This window comes from Schistocerca nitens, chromosome 11 (assembly GCF_023898315.1).
Source record: "Schistocerca nitens isolate TAMUIC-IGC-003100 chromosome 11, iqSchNite1.1, whole genome shotgun sequence".
Taxonomy (NCBI): domain Eukaryota; kingdom Metazoa; phylum Arthropoda; class Insecta; order Orthoptera; family Acrididae; genus Schistocerca; species Schistocerca nitens.
Genome location: NC_064624.1, coordinates 148,282,575 through 148,307,458, shown reverse-complemented (window position 1 = coordinate 148,307,458; position 24,884 = coordinate 148,282,575). Strand labels below are relative to the sequence as shown.

Here is a 24,884-nt window from a genome sequence, read left to right as displayed (position 1 = left end):
TGCAACACTACACAATTAAAAAAGAGTTGGTTCAGAAATAATAGGAAAACGATAATGTTCCTTCTGCCTCATGCTGCGTTCGGCCCATCAGCGTGATCGTAATTTCTGGTGATGAAGTAACACAAAATGATTAATATTCAACTTAATAAGGAGATGGAATTATCAAGGTTAATTTACGAAAATAAGCACACTTATCTTTAACACACGTTTTTTAATGCTACGTACCTTTTCATATTAAATTACAATAGATGACCATTGTGGTTAAATACTTTATACATAACAGTTAAAATGTCCTCTTGATGCTGTCTGTTCGTAATCAGTTACAAGAAACTACATGTTTTCTGATTGAAAAAAATAATGACAATTAGCATATTCACTCGATATTTTCACATAGAATATAAAATACAGTTGCGGAACGCAGCAAGTCCGCGTCCGCCTCTCATGGAATACAAACAGTAAAAGGTAAAAGGTGCCAAAAAACCTCATTTGTCTTGAAACAACAGAATTGTTTTTTATACCATTAATCGATACATGTACATAGATTTACTGGCACCGCGAAAGAACGGCAAAGATAAAGAATAATAGATTGTGTCGCTGCTATGCGATGGTTCATTTCTTTTACTTTACAATTGTTCAATAACTTTAGGCCATCAGGCGTTTACTATTGAGCGTATAATAATGTTTGTGAGGCGAAAATTACTAATATTACACTGCCTGCCATGAGGAGGGAAGGAATACCGAAGGTATTACTTTCATCCTCATGCCCATTGGAATATTTGTAATTTTCGGGTGTAACATACAGGTTATTTAAAAGCCTCATTTCATATTCATTCTATAATAAAATAATTAACGTTTCAATTTGTAATTACTGACGGTGGATCATTGTGAATTTGTTCTGTTTTTCTGTCAGTGTTTGCATGGATTCAGTCTTTTTTTTTTTTGATGATTCTTAAAATTAAGGCTATAAGTACACATATTTACAAAATTTATAAGGAAATAGAGTCACACTTCATTTTTCATCGTTGCAAAAGTAATTTGACTATCACAACTGGTACACAACTTTCTGTTTTGACTGTATTCATTATATTGTCATCGTCTTGTCGATTGATTGCCTTGTCCGTTGTCGCACTTAATTATACATTTATTTTCGTCGCACATACACTATTTATGATAGACTTGGATTGCAGAGCGGCCACTGGTGATGGCTTCGACAAGGAAGTCCATATCTTTCACTTTCAGGGCTCGAGTGTGGCTCTCCGAATTATTTCACATATGAAACAGATAAAATATCTTATATTAGAATAGCTTACAAAACTAATTTTATATACTTGTGGGATGGGATTTAGGAAGGATCGGATCCTTTGACGTATTTTCGTGTGCTTATTTTCATTCGTATCGTGACCTCTCGTTAAAGTTTACATTTCAACATTGTTTAGAGGTGACCTTGTGACTTGTCTCTGTGTACAATCAGTCTTTATACTAATTACGTTAACTTCTCTTTCTTAGAGTCTCTCGGAAGGTTTATGATACATACAAAATGTTTTTCAGTACTGGGTGTGAATGTTTTTGCTACAGAATGTAGCGCACAGCAACCGTGTTGGCGGTTGAACGTTTACATTATTTCGTCACGTGGTGGCTGTCCGCCTCCACTGTTGCGAGCAATCTTGAAATTCAGTCTGTGCGCGCGCATGTGACCGGAGCTTTCTTGCAGAGCGTTGATTTCGCGCTTGAGGTGCCGTGCGTCGCTTTTGTTCGGCGGATCGTGGCTTTGTGGTTTTTTAGATTGCTGGAGGGAGCTTCTGCCACCGAAACTGCCTCACATCACTTCCTGTCCACTATCCAGTTACGGATTCACAGGTAAGTGGTAGCTACCGCTGCAGCTGCATGTGTGGAATGACACTGATTATTACACACTGCACACATCAATGAATTTTTCACACATATGGTGCAGTAGAATACTGCCACTGAAAATCGTCGAACTTTAAAACTTCACTTGCACTGTGGTGAGCGTCTGCGTGAACGATGTATTAAAAGAAATTCTCGCTTCATAACATCACACGGTGTTTACAATTTGATTTACATACTAATATTTACAAGAGTTCATTTAAATCGAGAAATAATCTAATTGACCACTTTGAGTAAAAACAATTGTTTCTTAATTAGTCTTTTTTTTATTTATGCCTACGGTCACAGGTAGGCTATTATAAGCCCTTTTTCTTTGACCAAATTCATTCCAATCTCCTTTAGAAATTAATTTAATTCATAGTAATCTTTATCACGCTTGCTTATTCATTTTGTAGGCCCAATAAATTAGTGCTCATCTTATTTAGTGACTTGTGAGGGGAGCTTCATTTATGTCAAAGTTTTTTCTCGTATGTGCTTGTCTTTAAAGAAAGTTCGAGGACAGATTTGAGAATAGCAATTCCGCCTCGGGATTTCGTGTAGGAATACAAACAGTCGAAAAAGAAAAATGGGCAAAGCGGGCCTACTCGCGGATCGTCGACAGAATTTAAATTACTCCTCAACCAGGTCGAAAATTTAATTTACATTGCGCATTACAAAAGCAATATGCGCGTCGCGAACCTAATCATTTTTATATGTGGCGCCTCACTTCCTAAGCACACGTGCATCTTTACAAGTTGATCCTGAGGAGTGTATAGGATCAAGGATCTTAAAGGATTTGCACTTAGGAAAGGGATTCAATAATCACATAATCACAGAGAAAACAATAAATATTGCAATGCGCACTTGTTGTTTGCTGCTGTCGCGACCTGTGAAGCTTGGGCGAGATCCTTATTCTATTTGCTGCTAGCTTGTGAATTTGCAGTATCGCTAATGCTCAATAGTACCGTGAAGTTGGCATAATAAACCATGCTACTCATATGTTCTTTTACTCAGCTTGTTTATAGTCTGGACTCATCTTACTTTGCGTTATATAATAAACTTCCTTTTTAGTCCATCACGCTTTTACTTAAGGTTAACGTCAGGCCTTTTTTAGAACAATTGCACTGCGTTATCAATTTGTTCATGCTTAATCCTAGGTATTTGTTTACTTCAAAGAGATGTTATTTCATCGCTGGCACAGCACTGTGCCGGAAGTTACAAGTTAAATCTACCGACTGTTTTGCGCTAACAGGTGGTGCCTTATTTACGTCACATTTGAAAATAGGGAATAACCTCATGGAATCGAATCTTTTCTCACAACTTTCCTCTTTTGTCTGGACGTTTAAGTATTCCCTTTTAAAACAGGTCATTAACTTGTCCTCGATTAAATTTCACTTACTAATACTAAGCACATATAATCATCATTTTCATATTACTATTTAGTGAGAGAAGTGCATTATTCGCTCCTTCCTGCTCATTCTCAAATTACTGTTTAGCGAGAGAAGTGCATTATTCGCTCCTTCCTCTTTCCTCATTTTAGTACCTCGGGGCTAATTAATACCTCTCGAGTACATAATTTTTCTTACATACTAACTTATAACTAAAATTGAAAATCGCCTCTAGGACATGTCCTCCTGTTTGCATAAAGATTATTCATGTAAATACTTGTCTACAACTTATTCTGTATTTTATTTTCCAGACGCGTTGTTTTAATACATAGGTTCCCTTTTAGCACCGGTTAACGTCAGTAGTCAGTTCAGTTCCGTTCTTGTTACTCATTGGTTAATCCTGATCTCCAATACCTTAGAATTTTCTTACAGCTTAAATTAACTCAATTCCTGGCGTTATAAAATTTTCTTAAATCATGATGGTGGAACAATCCTTTGATTTTATTCGTGGCAGGGTCAGATAACAAATAGCTACCAATGTGTGGTTTCCTCATTATCACAAAGGGACCTTCATAAATGTGTTGCCACTTACGATTCTTCTTTAACAACAGGGATGGTTTAAAGTGAGTCCTGACTAATACCTTTTCTCCTTCTTTGAAATCTATAACTCTGTTTACCTTCTTATCAAATGCCTTTTTTCGGAGGTTAGCATACGTTGTCAATGATATGAGAGCTTACCTGATTTTTGCGTTTAGGTCCAATTCGTTGTCTTGTAACTTTGGAAGGGGGTCTATGCATTCAAACCTGCAGCATCCTCTAGGAGGCTCAAAGGTGCTGCTTTTAATTTTCCGCTCGACGCTTACTTTCCTGCTGATTTATATTTCTTATTCTTCCGTCTGGAACTGGTGTTGGTTTTGTGGTAGGAACTCGGTTGGGATTAGATCTTGTTGTCCTGGCGAATTTGCTTGCGCATAATAAATTTGCGTATTATGCGGGCGTTTAGGCTTCAGACTTCCCGAAGGTCCGTTCGCTTGTTGCGTGAAGTGTATATTTTGTGGCTGAAAGGTATTTTGCTGTGGCTTGTGTTGATTGTAACCGTTACTGAAAGGTGTACATTGGTCTCCACCTTGCTTATGCCATTTATTTCTTTTCCACTGACGATTTGAATCGTAAGACTGATCGTTTTGATAATTACCGTTGATCGGTTGCGTGTTTCCATATTGCGGGGGCTGTGTGTTATAATGTGACGAATTATGTATTGGATTGTATCTCTGGCCGTTATTGCACTTATTTTTGTATTTGCTGTTGGAGTACGTAGTGTGTTTATTTTTGAAACCGTTGTGGGGTTGGTACTGGCTGTCGCTGTGACGCGCTTTCGCTCGGCCACCATTGTTGCCTGCGTATTCTGTATTGTGCTGGCCGCCTGCACTGAAGTGAGCGTTGCCAACATCAACTCTAGCGTCCTCGTAAATCAGATCTAACGAGTCTAACACAGATAGGAAAGTGTCCGTATCGTCCTCAGACACGTTTACTAACTTTTCTCTGATCGCAATCGGTAGCTTAGTTTTTAGAATCATAATAACGTCTTTGGCGGTGATCGGCGAATCCCAGAACTTGATTTTCGCTAAATACTTTTCAAAATATCTTCTCAAACTACCGCGCTTACTGTTAAACACTTCGGCGTTGTAAACCACTTTTCTCAGGCGCTGCTGCACACCAGAACTCCAGAATTTAGCTAAAAACATCTGTTCAAACTCTTTGTAACTTTTACAAGAGTCGACCATTTCGGTTCCCCATAAGGCAGCATCGCCTACGATAAATCCACTAACGAATTGAATTCGCTGGCGGTCGCTCCAGCTATTCGGGAAAATTCCTGAAAAATTTCGGAGGAACACTATAGGATGAATTTCTCTTTTCTGTGGGTGAAAGGTCGGGAAAATACGATGTTTGATCACGCTTTCCTCCTGCATCAAACTGACAAAAGTGGGTGGGCTGGTACTCTGGTTAAATTGTGCTTCTATAGAACTATGAGTTTGAGCGTTATCAAATGGTGAACGGTAATGTACCTGCTGTTGTTCATTACTTCGTGGTGAATTATTCCAGTCTCCTGACACGGGAGGTGGGGAATTTTCAACTTGACATTTTAGTGTACGAACTTCATCAACTATCTGTTGACGCCATTCAGGTAAATCTTGAGCTAACGTTCGTCTTATCTGGCCTAATTCTGACATGACCGTGTCTCCTGTTTTTCCAGGGGCTGCCAATATTTCAAAGGTCACGTTTTTGACCGTTTCCCTGAGTTCGCTCTTGACCTTGTTTTCTATGAATCCGTCTTTGTTTTTAATCCACTCTTGGTAGTGGTCGGACAATGCTTCAGCATGTGCCTTAACAGTATTCTTTATTTGATCCTCTACATTAAGAGTCTCAATCTGTTTGGAAAGATCATCAACAACATTCTCGATCGTGTCACCTGCGGTTTTAACTCCTTTGACCTCATCAGAGATTGCAGTATAATCTTCTTTTAAGGTCGCAGCTTGTTTTTGATATTCCATCACTTTTGAATTTATTTCTCCTTTGGCTGCTTCGATTTTTTCATCTAACCGTTTTGAAATATCCTCTATTTTTGACTCTACTTGTGTGTCAATTTCTAGCCTCATGGTCGTGATCTGACTACTGATTTGGCTTTGGACATTACCCAACAGGGTATTTAAATCAGCTGTTATGTCTGCCTTTAGTTCGGCCTTTACCGAATTTAACCGTGTATTAAGGTCATTTATCTACGTTTGCAGATCTGTTTTTACTGAATTTATTTTTGTTTTTAGTGAATTTATGTCTGCTTTTACTGAGTTGCACAGATTTGTAAGGACCTGATTTTTATTATGCCGTCTTTCGACCTTCTCTTTTTCTTCGCGGGCCTTTTCATCTAATTTTTCCTGCTTTTCACGTTCCTGTCTTTGCGCTTCTCTCTGTCTTTGACTTTCGAACTTGCGTTCCATTATTGCTTCGATCATTGCGGCCAAGTCATTTTTTTTCAAAAGCGGGAATAGTTTGTACACTAGGACCGGCTTCTAAAACTTCGGTCGAGGCTGTTTCTGCCTCCGCTCGTGTACCTATCGCGCGTGATCGTAATGGATAGTGAGGTCCATTCGCATCACCGCTGTCGTCTGGTTTTGTTTGTGTCCGCTGTTTACCGTCAGCCATGTTCATGAATTATTTGTCAAACGTCAAAATGCTACAGATATTGTTTGTCACTGCCGTCAGTCGTTTGTCTGTGACGTAGTGCTATGGCTTACTGGGACCTAAGATGAAATTTTAACTCTGGGTAACAAGTGACGTTCATGTACGCCAAGAAGACAAGATGGTTCCTACTAATTACAAACAAATGAAATATCACACGTTTTACCAGTTTTGAGCGTAGTTATCCGCCATATCGTAATTTTTTTATGCACTGACAACAATGTTACACTTTCACTCAATTTAACTACATAAGAATGGACTATGGACAAATTGAAATAAAGCTGTTTCAAGGCAAGGAAAGACAGGTTTACGTTCTGATCAACTCGAAAGATGCTACGTCACTACGAAAGCTTGGCTACTGCGTATAAAAATTTGACTTACTATGGCTGTCTTGATGATGATATGGCTGGATACTCGCGTTTTTTGGTAATTTCATCAATCGTTCTTCTGAATTAATTAAAAGGTTTTCCCACTTCATTTCTCGGTTGAATTGCATCCACATGAAAAAATGAAACAATTATTAAAACAAGCACTGAAAAATTTTTTAAACACATACATGAAATGATTTTTGATCAAGTCCCTGTTCGGGCGCCAAGTGTAGCGTTGCTCTTGGGGGACGAAAAGAAAAAGAATTGTTATTTTATTTTATTATTATTAATTTTTTTTTGAAAAATGTCGAAAAAGTGAATATTTTGGTGGGCCACTTGGCAACAGAATCAGGGATTGATTACACTATTATAATAGCATACGTTGACCATTAAATACCTGAATAAGAGCAGCATATTGATATATATATATATATTTGAGATCGCTCGGAAGAAACATTATCATTTCTGTGCATTTTTATAGTCGCGATGTAGTCATACCCGGATCAACACTAAGGGACCAGAAGATTTATAGACTTTAAAAGAAATGCAACACTACACAATTAAAAAAGAGTTGGTTCAGAAATAATAGGAAAACGATAATGTTCCTTCTGCCTCATGCTGCGTTCGGCCCATCAGCGTGATCGTAATTTCTGGTGATGAAGTAACACAAAATGATTAATATTCAACTTAATAAGGAGATGGAATTATCAAGGTTAATTTACGAAAATAAGCACACTTATCTTTAACACACGTTTTTTAATGCTACGTACCTTTTCCTATTAAATTACAATAGATGACCATTGTGGTTAAATACTTTATACATAACAGTTAAAATGTCCTCTTGATGCTGTCTGTTCGTAATCAGTTACAAGAAACTACATGTTTTCTGATTGAAAAAAATAATGACAATTAGCATATTCACTCGATATTTTCACATAGAATATAAAATACAGTTGCGGAACGCAGCAAGTCCGCGTCCGCCTCTCATGGAATACAAACAGTAAAAGGTAAAAGGTGCCAAAAACCCTCATTTGTCTTGAAACAACAGAATTCTTTTTTATACCATTAATCGATACATGTACATAGATTTACTGGCACCGCGAAAGAACGGCAAAGATAAAGAATAATAGATTGTGTCGCTGCTATGCGATGGTTCATTTCTTTTACTTTACAATTGTTCAATAACTTTAGGCCATCAGGCGTTTACTATTGAGCGTATATTAATGTTTGTGAGGCGAAAATTACTAATATTACAGACTGGAACAGGGAGAGAAGATGCTAGTTGTGGTACGAGGTACCCTCCGCCACGCACCGTATGGTGGATTGCGGAGTATGTATGTAGATGTAGATGTAATTTAGATACAGATAGAAATGTTAATATTACGGAAGGAATTAGCCACGAGAAACGAATAAGCTATAAGTCCAGCCTGCAGGGATGAATTATTTTCCACCGCAAACACGGCGGTGAATTATGCCGAGAAAGACGCTAAACCGGCAGCACTTCCCCTCCGGCCCCCTCTCTTTGCCGCGCCGCTGCTGGTTGTCGGCTTCCGTCCCGAGAACTGCCTGGCGGCGCCTTTTCGTCTCAGTGTTGGACAGTCGCCGGCTGAAGCAACAGGCGGCGGGCGTTGTATATCGTCTTTGTTGACGCGTAGGCACGTCCCTGGCACTCGTATCGAAGAGCTTTGACGGTGACAATACGAATCGTTTGTTGCTGCTTCGCGCGTTCTGTAACTGACTTTCGAGCTTGTGAACCCGGAACTCGTCGGAAATATACTCTACGCTGACGAACTGAAATAATACACGGAAAGTGGAACATTTCCGTGATTATAATTACTCGGAGCTCGGAGGAGCTTCGATCTTTATTTCTCCAACGGCGATGTCTAACAACAGGATGCAGACCGTTGTAAAGTGAGTACTCTTCCGTTCCCTGTGATTTCTCTACTTCATCTACATCTATAGACATACTCTGTAAACCAATGCGAAGTGCATGGCAGAGGGTATATCCCACTGTAGCAGTGTATCTTTCTCCCTCTCCATTCACCTACGTATGCCGCGAAGAATAAATGCTTAAACGCCTCTGTGAGTGTTGTAATTAGTTTTTCTTCGCTACCCTGTAGGAGCGATAAGAAAAGAGCTGTAATCTCTATATATAAAAGGCAGTGTCCCGACTCATTTTTGCCCAGCCCAAACCAATAAGGATAGAAACTTAAAATTAGCAGATGGAGTTGATAATGTGGGCGTCGTTTGAGAAATGATTTTTCGAAACTCCACCCCCAAGGGGGTTGAAACAGAATATGAAAAACTTCCTGAAAACAAATCGCCATAGAGGCAACTTTGAAGTTAAACCTACGAAAATGTGGTTTCTTGGTCAGAAATCAAGCAATGCGTGTTTCAGAATTTTCATAAATTTAATCACTGCGAGGGTGAAATAGTGGGTGAAAGTTTAAAAAAATCACTATGAAAGTATTTTTAAAGCTAGATTTATAAAAAACTGATATTTGACTTCTTGGTAAGGAATTAAGAAATGTGTATTTTAGTGTTTTTCGAAACTCAATCCCTAAGTGGGTGTTTTATGAAATATTCTATAATGAAAGCATTTCCATGGGCTTCTTCGTTAGAAATAAAAGAAATGCTTCTTTCAATATTTTTGGAAATGAACCCGTAGGGGGGTGAAGTAGCGCATGAAAGCCATTATTAAAATTTTTCATTGAGCAAGCATTTTCGAAGATAAATCTATGAAATTGTGTATTTGCTTGCATTTTAGAAACGAAAAATACGCATCAATACCTTTTGTTGTTGTGGTCTTTAGTCCAGACCCGTTACACGCAGCTCTCCATGCTACCCTATCCTGCGCGAGCGTCTTCATCTCCGAGTAATTGCTGCAAGTTCCATCCCTCTGAATCTCCTTACTGTATTCATCTCTTGTTCTCCCTCTGTGGTTTTGACCGTCCAAGCTTGTCTCCAGTTCTAAATTGGTGATCCCTTGACGTTTAGCCGGCTGGGGTGGCCGAGCGGTTCTAGACGCTACAGTCTGGAACCGCGCGACCGCTACGGTCGCAGGTTCGAATCCTGCCTCGGGCATGGATGTGTGTGATGTCCTTAAGTTAGTTAGGTTTAAGTAGTTCTATGTTCTAGGGGAGAGATGACCTCAGAAGTTCCATAGTGCTCAGAGCCATTTGAACCATTTTTGAACCTTGACGTTTCGTAATGTCGCTTTGTCTAGTCACGTTATACCACAAATTTCTCTTCTCGTCAATTCTGTTCAGTACCTCCTCATTAGTTATGTGATCTACACATCTAATTTCAGCATTCTTCTGCAGCACCACATTTCGAAAGCTTTTATTCTCTTCTTGTCTAAACTATTTATCGTCCATGTTTCAGTTCTATACATGGCTACTCCATAAAAATACTTTCAAAAAGGACTTCCTGACACTTAATCTATACTCGATGTTAACAAATTTATCTTCTTCATAAACGCTTTCCTTGCCATTGCCTGTCTACATTTTGTATCCTCTCTACTTCGACCATCATCAGTTATTTTGCTTCTCAAATAGCAAAACTCAACCCCTAAGTCAGCGAAAAAAGGAAGGTGAAATGTTTTATGAACATTTTTCATTGTGAGAGCATTTTTAAAGCTATAGCTATGGCACAACTGGTGTTTCGCTTGTCAGTTAGAAATTTAAAAAATTATGTTTCACTGTTTTTGGAAATTCAAGCATGCGTCACTCGTGCCAATCAGCTGCTATGGCATAGATTTGGATATAAAAGTCTACAATGAATCGTGAATGCTCTTTACGGTGATGAACATCTTCAAATGTGGTACTTATTTTTAGCAAGAAAGATTATTGTACAACAGCACATTGAATAGAAGAAACATGACATTAAAAACATTTCACATTTAGCAATTATATACAAACGCTCGCTCACAGAAAGATCCGTACCTAAAGACTGGAAAATTGCTCAAGTCACACCAATACCCAAAAAGGGAAGTAGGAGTAATCCGCTGAATTACAGGCCCATGTCACTAACATCGATTTGCAGTGAGTTTTTGGAACATATACCGTATTCGATCATGATGAAGTGCCTCGAAAAAAACGATTTATTGACACATAGCACGGATTCAGAAAACATCGTTCTTGCGAAACACAACTGGCTCTTTATAGTCACGAAGTAATGAGTGCTATTGAAAGGGATGTCAGATTGATTCAATAGTTTTAGGTTTCCAGAAGGCTTTCGACACCGTTCTTCACAAGCGTCTTCTAATCAAACTGGGTGCCTATGGAATATCCCCTCAGTTGTGCGACTGGATTCGTGATTTCCTGTCAGAAAGGCCACAGTCCGTAGTAATAGACGGAAAGTCATCGAGTTAGACCGAAGTAATATCCCGCGTGTTATAAGCCCTCTATTGTGCCTGGTCTATATTAATGACATAGGAGACAATCTGAGTAGCCGTCTTAGATTGTTTTCAGAGGATGCTGTCATTTACCTGTCTTGTAAAGTCGTAAGATGACCAAAACGAATTAAAAAATGATTTAGATAAGATATCTGCATGGCGCGAAAAATGGCAACTGATCCTGAATAAAGAAAAGTGTGAAGTTATTCACATGAGTACTAAAAGAAATACGCTAAATTTCGATTATGCGATAAGTCACACAAACCTGAAAGCTATAAATTCAACTAAATACTTAGGGACTACAATTACCAATAACCTAAACTGGAGCGATCACATAGATAATGTTGTGGGTAGAGCAAATCAAACACTGCGATTTATAGGCGGAACACTTAGAAGGTGCGACAGGTCTACTAAAGAGACTGCTTACACCACGCTTGTCCGCCCTATTTTGGAGTATTGCTGTGCGGTGTGGGATCCGCACCAGGTGGGACTGACGGATGACATCGAAAAAGTCGGCGCGCGGGAAGAACGAGCACTTACATTTTTTTTGTGCGTGCCCTGATTTCTCTAATTTTAGCGGATGATCATTTCTCCCTATGTAGGTAGGTGCTAACAGAATGTTTTCGGGCCGGCCGAAGTGGCCGTGCGGTTAAAGGCGCTGCAGTCTGAAACCGCAAGACCGCTACGGTCGCAGGTTCGAATCCTGCCTCGGGCATGGATGTTTGTGATGTCCTTAGGTTAGTTAGGTTTAACTAGTTCTAAGTTCTAGGGGACTAATGACCTCAGCAGTTGAGTCCCATAGTGCTCAGAGCCATTTGAACCATTTGAATGTTTTCGCAATCGGAGGACAAAATTTGTGATTGAAATTTCATGGCAAGATCCCGTCGCAACGAAAAACGCCTTTGTTTTAATTATTGCCTCTCCAGTTCACGTATCATGCCTGTGGCACTATCTACCCTATTTCGCGACAATACTAAACCTGCTACCCTTCTTTGAACTTTCTCGATGTACTCCGTTAATCCTATCTGATGAGGATCCTAGACCGCGAAACAAGCGTAATGTAGGCAGTCTCTTTAATAGATCTGTTACATTTTATGCCAATAAAACGCACTCTTTGGTTCGCCTGCCTCATTAAATTTTCTACGTGTTCTTTTCAAAAATGGTTCAAATGGCTCTGAGCACTATGGGACTTAACATCTGAGGTCATCAGCCCCCTAGAACTTAGAACTACTTAAACCTAACTAACCTAAGGACATCACACACATCCATGCCCGAGGCAGGATTCGAACCTGCGACCGTAGCAGTCACGTGGTTCCAGACTGAAGCGCCTAGAACCGCTCGGTCACCGAGGCCGGCTGTTCTTTTCAATTCAAGTTGTTTGCAACTGTTATTCCTAGATATTTAGTCGAATTTATGACCTTTACATTTGACTGATCTATCGTGTAATCGAAGTTTAACGGAGTCCTTGTAGCGCTCATGTTTAGGATATCACACTTTTCATTTATTGTCAGTTGCCAATTTTAGCACCATACAGATATTTTTTCTAAATCGTTTTACAATTTGTTTTGATGTTCTGGTGATTTTACTAGACTATGAAGGACAGCATCACCTGCTAACAACCTAAGACGGCTGCTCAGATTGACTCCTAAATCGTTTATATAGATAAGGAGCAGCAGAGAGCTTATAACAGAACCTTGGGGAAAGCGAAAATCACTTCTGTTTTACTCGATGAAGTTCCGCCAATTACTACGAACTGTGACCTCTATGACATGAAATTACAAATCCAGTCACGTAACTGAGACGATATTCCATAAGCACGCAATTTCACTACGAGGCTCTGGTGTGCTACAGTGTCAAAAGCTTTCTGGCAATCTAGAAAAACGCCATCAATTTGAAATTCCTTATCGATAGCACTCAGGAGTTCTTGTGTGTTAAGAGCTAGTTGTGTTTCACAAGAATGGTGTTTTCTAAATTCGTGTTGACTGTGTGTCAATAGACGGTTCTCCTCGAGGTAATTCATGATGTTCGAACACAGTATATTTTCCAAAATCCTGCTACATACGAGGTGTGGCTAGAAAAAAACCGGACTAGTACTGGTGAAACAATAAAACGAATGCAATAAGGCTGAAAGTCGCGTGGCCTGTCACGTGACTCTCGCTCCGCCTACTGCTCGAGTTTCATCTGCCTCCTGCACTCAGTCTGCCCGTGGCGTCTGTTTTAAGTAGTTGACGTTTTGTCTGTGCGTCGGAAAATGTTGAGTGTACAGAAAGAACAGCGTGTTAACATCAAATTTTGTTTCAAACTAGGAAAATCTGCAAGTGAAACGTTTCTAATGTTACAACAATTGTACGGCAATGATTGTTTATCGCGAACACAAGTGTTTGAATGGTTTAAACGATTTAAAGATGGCCGCGAAGACACCAGTGATGACACTCGCACTGGCAGACCATTGTCAGCAAAAACTGATGCAAAGATTGAAAAAATCGATAAACTTGTTCGACAAGATCGCCGTTTAACAATCAGAGCAGTGTCTGAGTTAACAGGAGTTGACAAGGAAAGTGTTAGGCATATTCTTCATGAAAGTTTCAACATGAACAAAGTGTGTTCAAAAATGGTTCCAAAGTGTCTCACAATCAAACAGAAGGAACGCCAAAGAATGATTTGTTCTGACATCCTGGAAAACATTGAAAGTGATCCCACCTTTTTACAAAATGTTATTACTTGGCGATGAATCGTGGTTTTTTACTTACGATCCCGAAACTAAACGCCCATCGATGCATTGGAAAACTCCTGGTTCTCCACGACAAAAAAAAAAAGCACGAATGTCAAAATCGAAATTCAAGGCAATGATGATTGTTTTTTTTTTGACATCAAAGGGATTGTGCACATTGATTGGCTACCAGAGGGACAAACAGTGAATCAGCATTACTACATTAGCGTCCTGGCTACCCTACGTGAGCGAGTACGGAGAAAACGGAACGATTTGTGGAGAAAAAAGTCATGGATCCTTCACCAAGACAATGCCCCAGCTCACAGTGCGTTGTCAGTGAAGACGTTTTTGGCAAAACACAACTTTCCCATCTTAGATCATCCAACCTACTCACCTGATTTGGCCCCCTGTGACTTTTTCCTTTTCCCTAAAGTCAAGTCAGCTTTGAAAGGAACTAGATTTGAGACTGTTGAAGCAGTAAAAGAAAAAGCGACGGAAGTAATGTATGGACTTACCGAAAATGATCAGCAGCATTGCTATGAACAGTGGAAAATTCTTATGGAGCGGTGTGGAGACCGAGGAGGAGAGTACATTGAAGGAGATAACATGAAATTGTAAATAATTGTAAATAAATGTTTTTTCCAGCATCAGTCCGGTTTTTTTCTAGCCGCACCTCGTATCGACGTTAATGATATGCGCCTATGATTTAGTGCCTTATTCCTACTACCTTTCTTCAATATTGGTGTGATCCATGCAACTTTCCAGTCTTTGAATATGGATCCTTCATCGAGCGAGCGGTTGTATGTGACGTAAGTATGGAGCTATTGCATCAGCATACTCTGAAAGAAAGGCGGTATACAGTCTGGACCGGAAGACTTGCATTTATAAAGTGATTTAAGTTGCTTCACTACTCCGAGGATATCTACTTCTAACTTACTCATGTTGTCAGCTGTTCTTGATTCCAGTTCTGGAATATTTACTTCGTCCTCTTTGGTGACGGAATTTCGGAAGGCTATGTTTAGTAACTCTGCTTTGGCAGCTCTGTCGTCGATACTGTTTCCATTGCTATCGCGCAGAGAAGGCATCGATCGTGTCTTGCCGCTAGCATACTTTTCGTACAACAAGAATCTCTCTGAATATTCTGCCAGGTTCCGCGACAAAGCTTCGTTTTGCCGCGTGCCGCAATCGTGTCGTTGTAATTTCGACAACTGGTTAGGGAGCCATCAAACCGTTGCAACAAGATTGCGACTGTTGCGAAACATCGCAAGCGGCAGAGTTGAGAGAGTGAGAGATAAAAAAAAGAAATTAATGAAGAAATAAGAAAGGTACGGTCTACGTTTGTTTGCCGGTCACAGCTGCTAAGTTTCCTCCTAGCTGCGGTTCATTATGGCGCTGCGAAAAGTGAAGTCAAGTAAGTTGTTATTACCGACGGTTCCGCTCATTTTGTTAAACGGACAAGCCATTTGCCGTAAATGATGCTCCGTAATCGCCGAGAGACACTACGAAAAATTAAACAGGCGAAGCTGTTACTATGGACGGCTGTGCTCGTTTTCTTAAATATGCAAAAGCCATCAGCATAAATGAGCTTCGAAGTCGAGCAAAAAACAGCAAAGAAAAAAAGGTTGGATTGACATCATTTCTCGTGTAACGCGAGGAAAATCACAAGTGCTGAATGTCAGGTGGCGTCTTGGCAGGCGGTTTGGAAGGTCAGCGGTCACACGGCCTTCAGGAGACCCCGTGTACTGAAGCATCGCGGCTCTACTACAGTGTTCGCATTCGTAGCTTCAAAAATGGTTCAAATGGCTCTGAGCAGTATGGGACTTCTGAGGTCATCAGTCCCCTAGAACTTAGAACTACTTAAACCTAACCTAAGGACATCACACACATCCATGCCCGAGGCAGGATTCGAACCTGCGACCGTAGTGGTCGCGCGGTTCCCGACTGTAGCGCCTAGAACCGCTCGGCCAATCCGACCGGCTCGTAGCTTCTCAAACACAGGATACACCCAATGCGGTCGTTTGTCATCCCATTCACGTATTCGCCAACGATACTATTTTTTATTTGTTTTTATTTTTTACTCTTTTTTCTTTTTCTTTTTTTCTCTTTTTTGTTTTTTTTACATTTTTATTTTTCTTTTCTTTTTTATTTTTAACTTTTCTTTTTCTTTTCTTTTTTTTCTTTTTTTTTTTTTTTGGCCTCCTCATCGAGTGGGGGAAAATTACTGCGCCAGTCGATTTTGCTACGTTTTGTGCCTCCATTTCGTTTCGCTGCAAGCTTCGAGGCCCCCAGTGGCCGCGACACTCCGTTTCGCTTTTGTTAACCCCAGCGACAGCAGTGCCCCAAGCGGCCAGCGAGCTACACTTCTGAATACGATATCTGACGAATGCAGTTACTAACGTTTGTATTGATTTGTTCAAAAAATGTTCAAATTTGTGTGAAATCTTAAGGGACTTGACTGCTAAGGTCATCAGTCCCTAAGCTTACACACTACTTAACCTAAATTATCCTAAGGACAAACACACACACCCATGTCCGAGGGAGGACTCGAACCTCCGCCGGGATCAGCCGCACAGTACATGACTGTAGCGCCTTAGACCACTCGGCTAATCCCGCGTGGCTATTGATTTGTAATATACACTCCTGGAAATGGAAAAAAGAACACATTGACACCGGTGTGTCAGACCCACCATACTTGCTCCGGACACTGCGAGAGGGCTGTACAAGCAATGATCACACGCACGGCACAGCGGACACACCAGGAACCGCGGTGTTGGCCGTCGAATGGCGCTAGCTGCGCAGCATTTGTGCACCGCCGCCGTCAGTGTCAGCCAGTTTGCCGTGGCATACGGAGCTCCATCGCCGTCTTTAACACTGGTAGCATGCCGCGACAGCGTGGACGTGAACCGTATGTGCAGTTGACGGACTTTGAGCGAGGGCGTATAGTGGGCATGCGGGAGGCCGGGTGGACGTACCGCCGAATTGCTCAACACGTGGGGCGTGAGGTCTCCACAGTACATCGATGTTGTCGCCAGTGGTCGGCGGAAGGTGCACGTGCCCGTCGACCTGGGACCGGACCGCAGCGACGCACGGATGCACGCCAAGACCGTAGGATCCTACGCAGTGCCGTAGGGGACCGCACCGCCACTTCCCAGCAAATTAGGGACACTGTTGCTCCTGGGGTATCGGCGAGGACCATTCGCAACCGTCTCCATGAAGCTGGGCTACGGTCCCGCACACCGTTAGGCCGTCTTCCGCTCACGCCCCAACATCGTGCAGCCCGCCTCCAGTGGTGTCGCGACAGGCGTGAATGGAGGGACGAATGGAGACGTGTCGTCTTCAGCGATGAGAGTCGCTTCTGCCTCGGTGCCAATGATGGTCGTATGCGTGTTTGGCGCCGTGCAGGTGAGCGCCACAATCAGGACTGCATACGACCGAGGCACACAGGGCCAACACCCGGCATCATGGTGTGGGGAGCGATCTCCTACACTGGCCGTACACCACTGGTGATCGTCGAGGGGACACTGAATAGTGCACGGTACATCCAAACCGTCATCGAACCCATCGTTCTACCATTCCTAGACCGGCAAGGGAACTTGCTGTTCCAACAGGACAATGCACGTCCGCATGTATCCCGTGCCACCCAACGTGCTCTAGAAGGTGTAAGTCAACTACCCTGGCCAGCAAGATCTCCGGATCGGTCCCCCATTGAGCATGTTTGGGACTGGATGAAGCGTCGTCTCACGCGGTCTGCACGTCCAGCACGAACGCTGGTCCAACTGAGGCGCCAGGTGGAAATGGCATGGCAAGTCGTTCCACAGGACTACATCCAGCATCTCTACGATCGTCTCCATGGGAGAATAGCAGCCTGCATTGCTGCGAAAGGTGGATATACGCTGTACTAGTGCCGACATTGTGCATGCTCTGTTGCCTGTGTCTATGTGCCTGTGGTTCTGTCAGTGTGATCATGTGATGTATCTGACCCCAGGAATGTGTCAATAAAGTTTCCCCTTCCTGGGACAATGAATTCACGGTGTTCTTATTTCAATTTCGAGGATTGTAGTTTTTACGATAGGGAGTGTATGTAGTGCCATAAAATCGACATATTGTGGTTGTTAAGTTCCCTAAGGACCCAGGGACATACGATACACTTTGTGATCAAAAGTATGCGGACACCTGGCTGCAAATGACTTACAAGCTCGTGGCGCCCCCCGTCGGTAATGCTGGAGTCAGTATTGTGCTGGCCCACCCTTAGCCTTGATGACAGCTTCCACTCTCCTAGACATCCGTTCAATCTGGTGCTGGAAGGTTTCTTGGGGAATGGCAGCCCATTCTTCACGGAGTGCTGCAATGAGGAGAGGTACCGATGTCGGTCGGTGAGGCCTGGCACGAAGGCGGCGTTCCAAAACATCCCAAAGGTGTGTTGTAGGATTCAGGTCAGGACTCTATGCGGGCCAGTCTATTGAAGGAATGTTATTGTCGTGTAACCACTCCGCCACTGGCTGTGCATTATGAACAGGCGCTCGGTCGTGTTGAAAGGTGCAGTCGTCATCCCCGAATTGCTCTTCGACAGTGGGAAACCAGAAGGTGCTTAAAACATCAATGTAGGCCAGTGCTGTGACAGTGCCACGCAAAACAACAAGGGGTGCCAGCCCCCTCCATGAAAAACACGACCACACCGTAACACCACCGCCTCCGAATTCTACTGTTGGCACTACACACGCTGGCAGATGACGTTCACCAGGCATTCGCCATACCCACACCCCGCCATCTGATCGCCACATCGTGTACCGTGATTTGTCACTCCACACAACGTTTTTCCACTGTTCAATCGTCCAGTGTTTATGCACTTACCCCAAGCCAGGCGACGTTTGGCATTTACCGGCGTGATGTGTGGCTTATAAGCAGTCGCCCGACCATGAAATCCAAGTTTTCTCACCTCCCGCTTAACTGTCATAGTATTTGCAGTATATCCTGATGCAGTTTGGAATTTCTGTGTGATGGTCTGGATAGATGTCTGTCTATTACATATTACGACCCTCTTCAACTGTCGGTAGTCTCTGTCAGTAAACAGACGAGGTCTGCCTGTACGCTTTTCCACTTCACTATCACCTCGGAAACAGTGGACCTAGGGATGTATAGTGGTGTGGAAATCTCGCGTACTGACGTATGGCACAAGGGACACCCAATCACCTGATCACTTTCCAAGTCCGTGTGTTCTGCAGAGCGCCCCATTCTGCTCTCTCACGATGTCTAATGACTACTGAGGTCGCTGATATGGAGTACCTGGCAGTAGGTGGCAGCACAATGCACCTAATATAAAAAAAACGTATGTTTTTTGGGGGTATCGGAATACTTTTGATCACATAGTGTATATTACAGAACACTGTATTTACTATATTCTTGTAACGTACAGACATTTACTCAATAGTGCCGTTTTCTTTTACTAATAAAAAGTTGCTAGTAAACACCAGAAGACCTTACCTTTTACAAAAAGACGCCTTATATCTATCCAACAATGCCGAGTTTTTTTCGCTACACTTTCAGCCAAATCAGTGAATGCTGAACGCTGGAAACCTATACGGAATGTAATGTCTACATTATTTAACGTATCAAATAAGCCACCACAATTGTAGCCTAAAGGAAAACCTTACTGACGTGGTAATAAATCGGCAAAAGCAATAAAACTGTTTACCAACACAGGAGGAAACAATTCCACAATTGTTGCTAAATCTGAGCCAAAAGCGGCAAGAATATTCGACACATTCTCTTTTGAAGCAAAAGTAATTACATTTAGAAAAATATTCGTGTATTAGAAAGTCGAGCGAAGTATAAGAAAGGGTGAATCTTCGGAGTCGATAAAAAAATTGTATGTGTCAAGGAAAGTGTCTATGATAGTAATACCAGACAACAGAAACATTTGCGTCTTATGCACGAAGTGTGTTTGTATTCTATTGCTTTCAGCAGAATAAAGTGACATTTTCAAAAGTAGTGTGATTCGTCTGTTTCTACATATTTCACGATCAATATTGTATATTGGTAACTTACTAACGCATGGGACGGAAAAATATAACAAGTTTAATTCTGACCGTTATTTTACGCGAATAAAAATAAAACTTCAACCTCAAAAACTCTTCAAAACAAAAATGTTATCCCAAAATTTGACACTGCTAAAAAAAACCCTACTCTAACAAGCGAACTTGACAAAAAACAATCCAACAAGTGGCAAATCTTAAAAGAAAAGTTCATCGAAACAGCACAAATTTAACCCCGCTTCGAAAGTAACAAAAACACCCTGGGTGGAAAGCGGATTGTGAAACAGCAGTTAAGTCTAGGCGTGAGGCATTCAAACATTGGAATTGTAACAAAACTGGAAATACGTACAACACCGTTCTAAATATAAGAAAAGAAACATCTAAATTAATCCGACAGATTAAAAGAAACTACGAAAATACCCAAGTTTTACAAATTGAGAAAGATTTCCAAAATAACAATTCAAGAAACTTTTATAAAACATCAAAACAAAACCAACCGGTTACCAACATCAAAGTCTTTGCTTCAAAAATGAAAATGGCAGTTTGACTCTTAACAACCAGGAAAATTGTAAGGTACTTGCTAATTATTTTGAAAAACTGTTAACTGTCCTGAACGAGTGAATAAATTGCCACCACAGGAAACTGATAACACGAACCCTAACTCTACACAACCTGACGAAATAACTAGACAAATGAAGAGACATAAAAACAATAAAGCATCCGGAGAAGAGGGTATAATTGCAGAACTAATAAAATCAGCTTGCCCTAACAATATAAAAGAGATCACTCAACTAACAGGACATATCTGGAAAAATGAGAAAATACTTGAAGACTGGAAAATTTCCTTAATTCATCCATTCATTGCATGAAAAAGAGGATAGAACTGATGTCAATATCTGCTGAGGAATCTCTCTTCTCCCCCTCACATACAAAATTATCTTGAAATGTTTACGTGACCGAGCCCAAGAACAGTAAGTATCTAAAATTGGTGGATACCAAGTAGACTTTAGACCAAATAGATCCTGACCAGAACAAGTTCTTAATTTAAGCTTAATCCTCAGGCACCAAAGGATTTCTAGTAACGACATTGAGTATATATTTGCGGATTTTAAAAAGGTGTACGGCTCAGTTGATCGTGAATCTCTTTTCCAGATTTTAAAGGAACAAGGGCTAGATAACAGAACTCAAACACTGATTAAGGAAATGTTAACCGACATTAGCTCTGAAGTTTCATGGGAGAAATTTCTGAACCATTTTATATAAAGAGTGGTGTTAGACAAGGAGATGAACTGTCCCCATTACTGTTTAACTGTGTTTTGGAAAAGGTAGTTACAGAATACCGAAAGCAAAAGTCGATTGAAAATATAGATCAATCAATCAAGTAAGATAGAAGTAATATTAGAGTAGATTGCCTCACATTTGCAGCTCATCTAGAAATTTTAACTAGGGATATTACCACAGCTCAAAAATAAATTGAAATTCTCAAAGAAGTTGCGGAAAAAGTATTACCACTAATATCATTCGAAAAGAAGGAATATATACTATGCAACAAATGGAAAGCAAAGTTTTTGAACACAAAATATGGAAAAATAAAAAGGGTTTCTCCGTTTAGATACTTGGGAGGAATCATACAAGAAAACGGTCTGGAAAAAGCTACAAACGAATTTCGCTATCAAAAAATGGCAACTGCATTCCTATTAACACAAAATATTTATAATGAAAACTCACTTTGTTAACTTAGGCATTAAAGTACCATAATCCAATCTGAATGTCTTTATGGAGCAAAAATTTTAATTTTAAAGAGAAAGAAGGATATTGAAGAAATTCAGAAGAAATATTCGGCCCAAAAATTACCGATGGAGAAACTTATAAGCTGAGAAGTAATAAGGAAATAGAAGAATACGCGGCCATACATGGTTACACGAGTAAACGAAGACTTAAATTTTATGCGCATTAAAAGAATAAATTTTATGCGCGCATTAAAAGAATGGCACCCACTGGGTTGAGAAAACAAATATTAGAATTTACGAAAACAGAAGTAGGGACAAAACTGAGCCAATTAAATGGATCGCTGCGATTATGGAGGATCTTAAAGTAACCAGTGTAACTCAGACAGACGTTACAGACAGAAGAACATGCAGAAAAAAGATATTTGATTGGAAAGTTGGTCAGAGGGAAATTAGAAAAAGGACTGGAACACCGTAGTCTGATGAAAGAAGAGATTTCATTCTGAAAGGATGAAAAAATTTTGGGCACAAAGGAAGGCCAACCATCAAAGGCGACATTGAGTAATTGTACCTCGCGTGATTCTGATGGGCTCATACGATAATAATAATAATAACAACTATTTCGTTAATTAAGTAGAAAATAATCAAAAACAAACGTTATCCCTACAACGTTAGAGAGAAGCAAAAGTAAAAAAAGAAAAAAAAAATAGTTGGAGAAGGTGGGGTCAAGGGAAACGAATGAAAGAGGAAGGCGCCTGGCAGAACATTGCATAGAGTGTAATACGTGGCTGAAGGCACAGGAAGGTTTCAAATGGCTCTGAGCACTATGGGACTCAACTGCTGTGGTCCTAAGTCCCCTAGAACTTAGAACTACTTAAACCTAACTAACCTAAGGACATCACACACATCCATGCCCGAGGCAGGATTCGAACCTGCGACCGTAGCGGTCGTGCGGTTCCAGACTGTAGCGCCTTTAACCGCTCGGTCACTCCGGCCGGCACAGGACGGTTTCAAATTGATTGTGTAAAGGAAAGACAGACGTTTATTAAGCAAGGTTTTAAACTGTAAAACATTTCCAGGACAGAAGACGACAGTCTTCTTAATTTATTGGCTTCTGTCAGATTAAAACTAAAAAAATGTCACTAACAAGGGAACCTCCCCATCGCACCCCCCTCAGATTTAGTTATAAGTTGGCACAGTGGATAGGCCTTGAAAAACTGAACACAGATCAATCGAGAAAACAGGAAGAAGTTATGTGTAACTATGAAAAATAATCAAAATATACAAACTGAGTAGTCCATGTGCGAGATAAGCAGCTTTTAGAATAATGTGGGCTCAAGAGCGCCTTGGTCCCGTGGTTAGCGTGAGCAGCTGCGGAACGAGAGGTCCTTGGTTCATGTCTCCCATCGAGTGAAAATTTTTATTTTCAGACAATTATCAGAGTTCAGGCACTCAAACATAATCAACTTCGCTCTCCAAAATTCCAGGACATGTTCAGATTTCCTTGGACATAAACAGGATTTGACGGTCTACACACGGAAAAATTTGAAAACGTTAAAAACATATGTTTTGAGAGAGCACAGAGGAAACTGTGCGACTGTAAAACTGTTGCATTCATTTGTTGCAGTTTATGTGACACACTCTTATGTTTTCATCACGTTTTTTGGAGTGATTGTCACATCCACAAGAAAACCTAAATCGGGCAACGTAGAAGAATCTTTTTACCCATTCGCCAAGTGTGCAAGTTAGGTGGGTCGACAACATATTCCTGTCATGTGACGCACATGCCGTCACCAGTGTCGTATGGAATATATAAGACGTGTTATACTGGATCAAATGCTTTCGGTTCCCATTCGAGAGGCACGTCCATTCGTCTACCAATCGCACGGTTTTGCGGTGCGGTCGCAAAACACAGACACTAAACTTGTTACAGTGAACAGAGACGTCAATGAACGAACGGACAGATCATAACTTTGAAAAAATAAAGAAAGTAAACTTTTCGGTCGAGGGAAGACTTGAACCAAGGACCTCTCGCTCCGCAGCTGCTCACGCTGACCACGGGACCACGGCGCTCGTGTGGTTACAGCCTCCTTTATATTGCCTATGTTGCTGATGAACTACTCAGTTTGTATATTTTGTTTATTTTTTCATAGTTCCACACAACTTCTTCCTGTTTTCTCGATTGATCTGCGTTCAGTTTTTCAAGGCCTATCCACTGTGCCAAATTATAACTAAATCTGAGGGGGGTGCGATGGGGAGGTTCCCTTGTACGACACAAAATCAATGTGATGGGACATGGACACACTGAAGAGGTCAGAGGGTGTTGAGAGTTGCAGAGGGAGCATTAGGCAATGTTTCAATGAAACAAGGGAGAGTGATATAATAGAAGACGAAGGGTTAACTATGAGGCACGAAATAGGGAAGGCAGCAGACGAACAAAAAAGTAAAAAAGACAAAGTCCAACAGAAACTTTTGGATATCATAGGATGCATCCAGTTTGACTGACGAAAGGAGAAAAAATAAAAATTAACCAGAAGAAGCAGGCGAAAAAGAGGACAAAACATGAGATTGGCTAAGTGGGACTGGTTAGAGGACGAATGCAAATTTAGAGAAGCATGTACAACTACAAGAAAGATAGGTACCGCCTTTAGGAAACTGAGACAGACCTTCGGAGGGAAGAAAAGCAGCTGTGTGGATACTAAAAACTCAGATGCCAAACCAGTAGGCCACTGACGAACGAAGGGAAAACTTAAAAGTGGGAGGAATATATAAGTGTGTGCAAAAGAAAAAGAATTGAAGGCAGGGTAAGTACATGAAGATAATACAGGGGATATGATACAGGGGTAAAAATGTGAGTGAGCATTGACAGGCATAAGTCGAAACAAGGCACCTGCAGTACAGGGTTATTACAAATGATTGAAGCGATTTCACAGCTCTACAATAACTTTATTGTTTGAGATATTTTCACAATGCTTTGCACACACATACAAAAACTCAAAAAGTTTTTTTAGGCATTCACAAATGTTCGATATGTGCCCCTTTAGTGATTCGGCAGACATCAAACCGATAATCAAGTTCCTTCCACACTCGGCGCAGCATGTCCCCATCAATGAGTTCGAAACGGTAAGGCTTCTGCTTTAGC

At 41.1% G+C, this 24,884-nt stretch overlaps 1 protein-coding gene across 2 annotated transcripts in view; it reads left to right on the top strand.

Annotated features, from left to right (window-relative positions):
- The first annotated feature begins 8,479 nt into the window (after positions 1-8,479).
- The window catches only part of LOC126213142 (neprilysin-2-like), a 319,779-nt gene continuing 303,374 nt past the window's right edge, over positions 8,480-24,884 (top strand). For both annotated transcript variants that reach the window (XM_049940760.1, XM_049940759.1), the window contains exon 1: positions 8,480-8,788. In XM_049940760.1, coding sequence (XP_049796717.1) covers positions 8,757-8,788 — 32 coding nt within the window. In that variant the 5' untranslated portion in view covers positions 8,480-8,756. The remainder of the gene's footprint in view (positions 8,789-24,884) is intronic.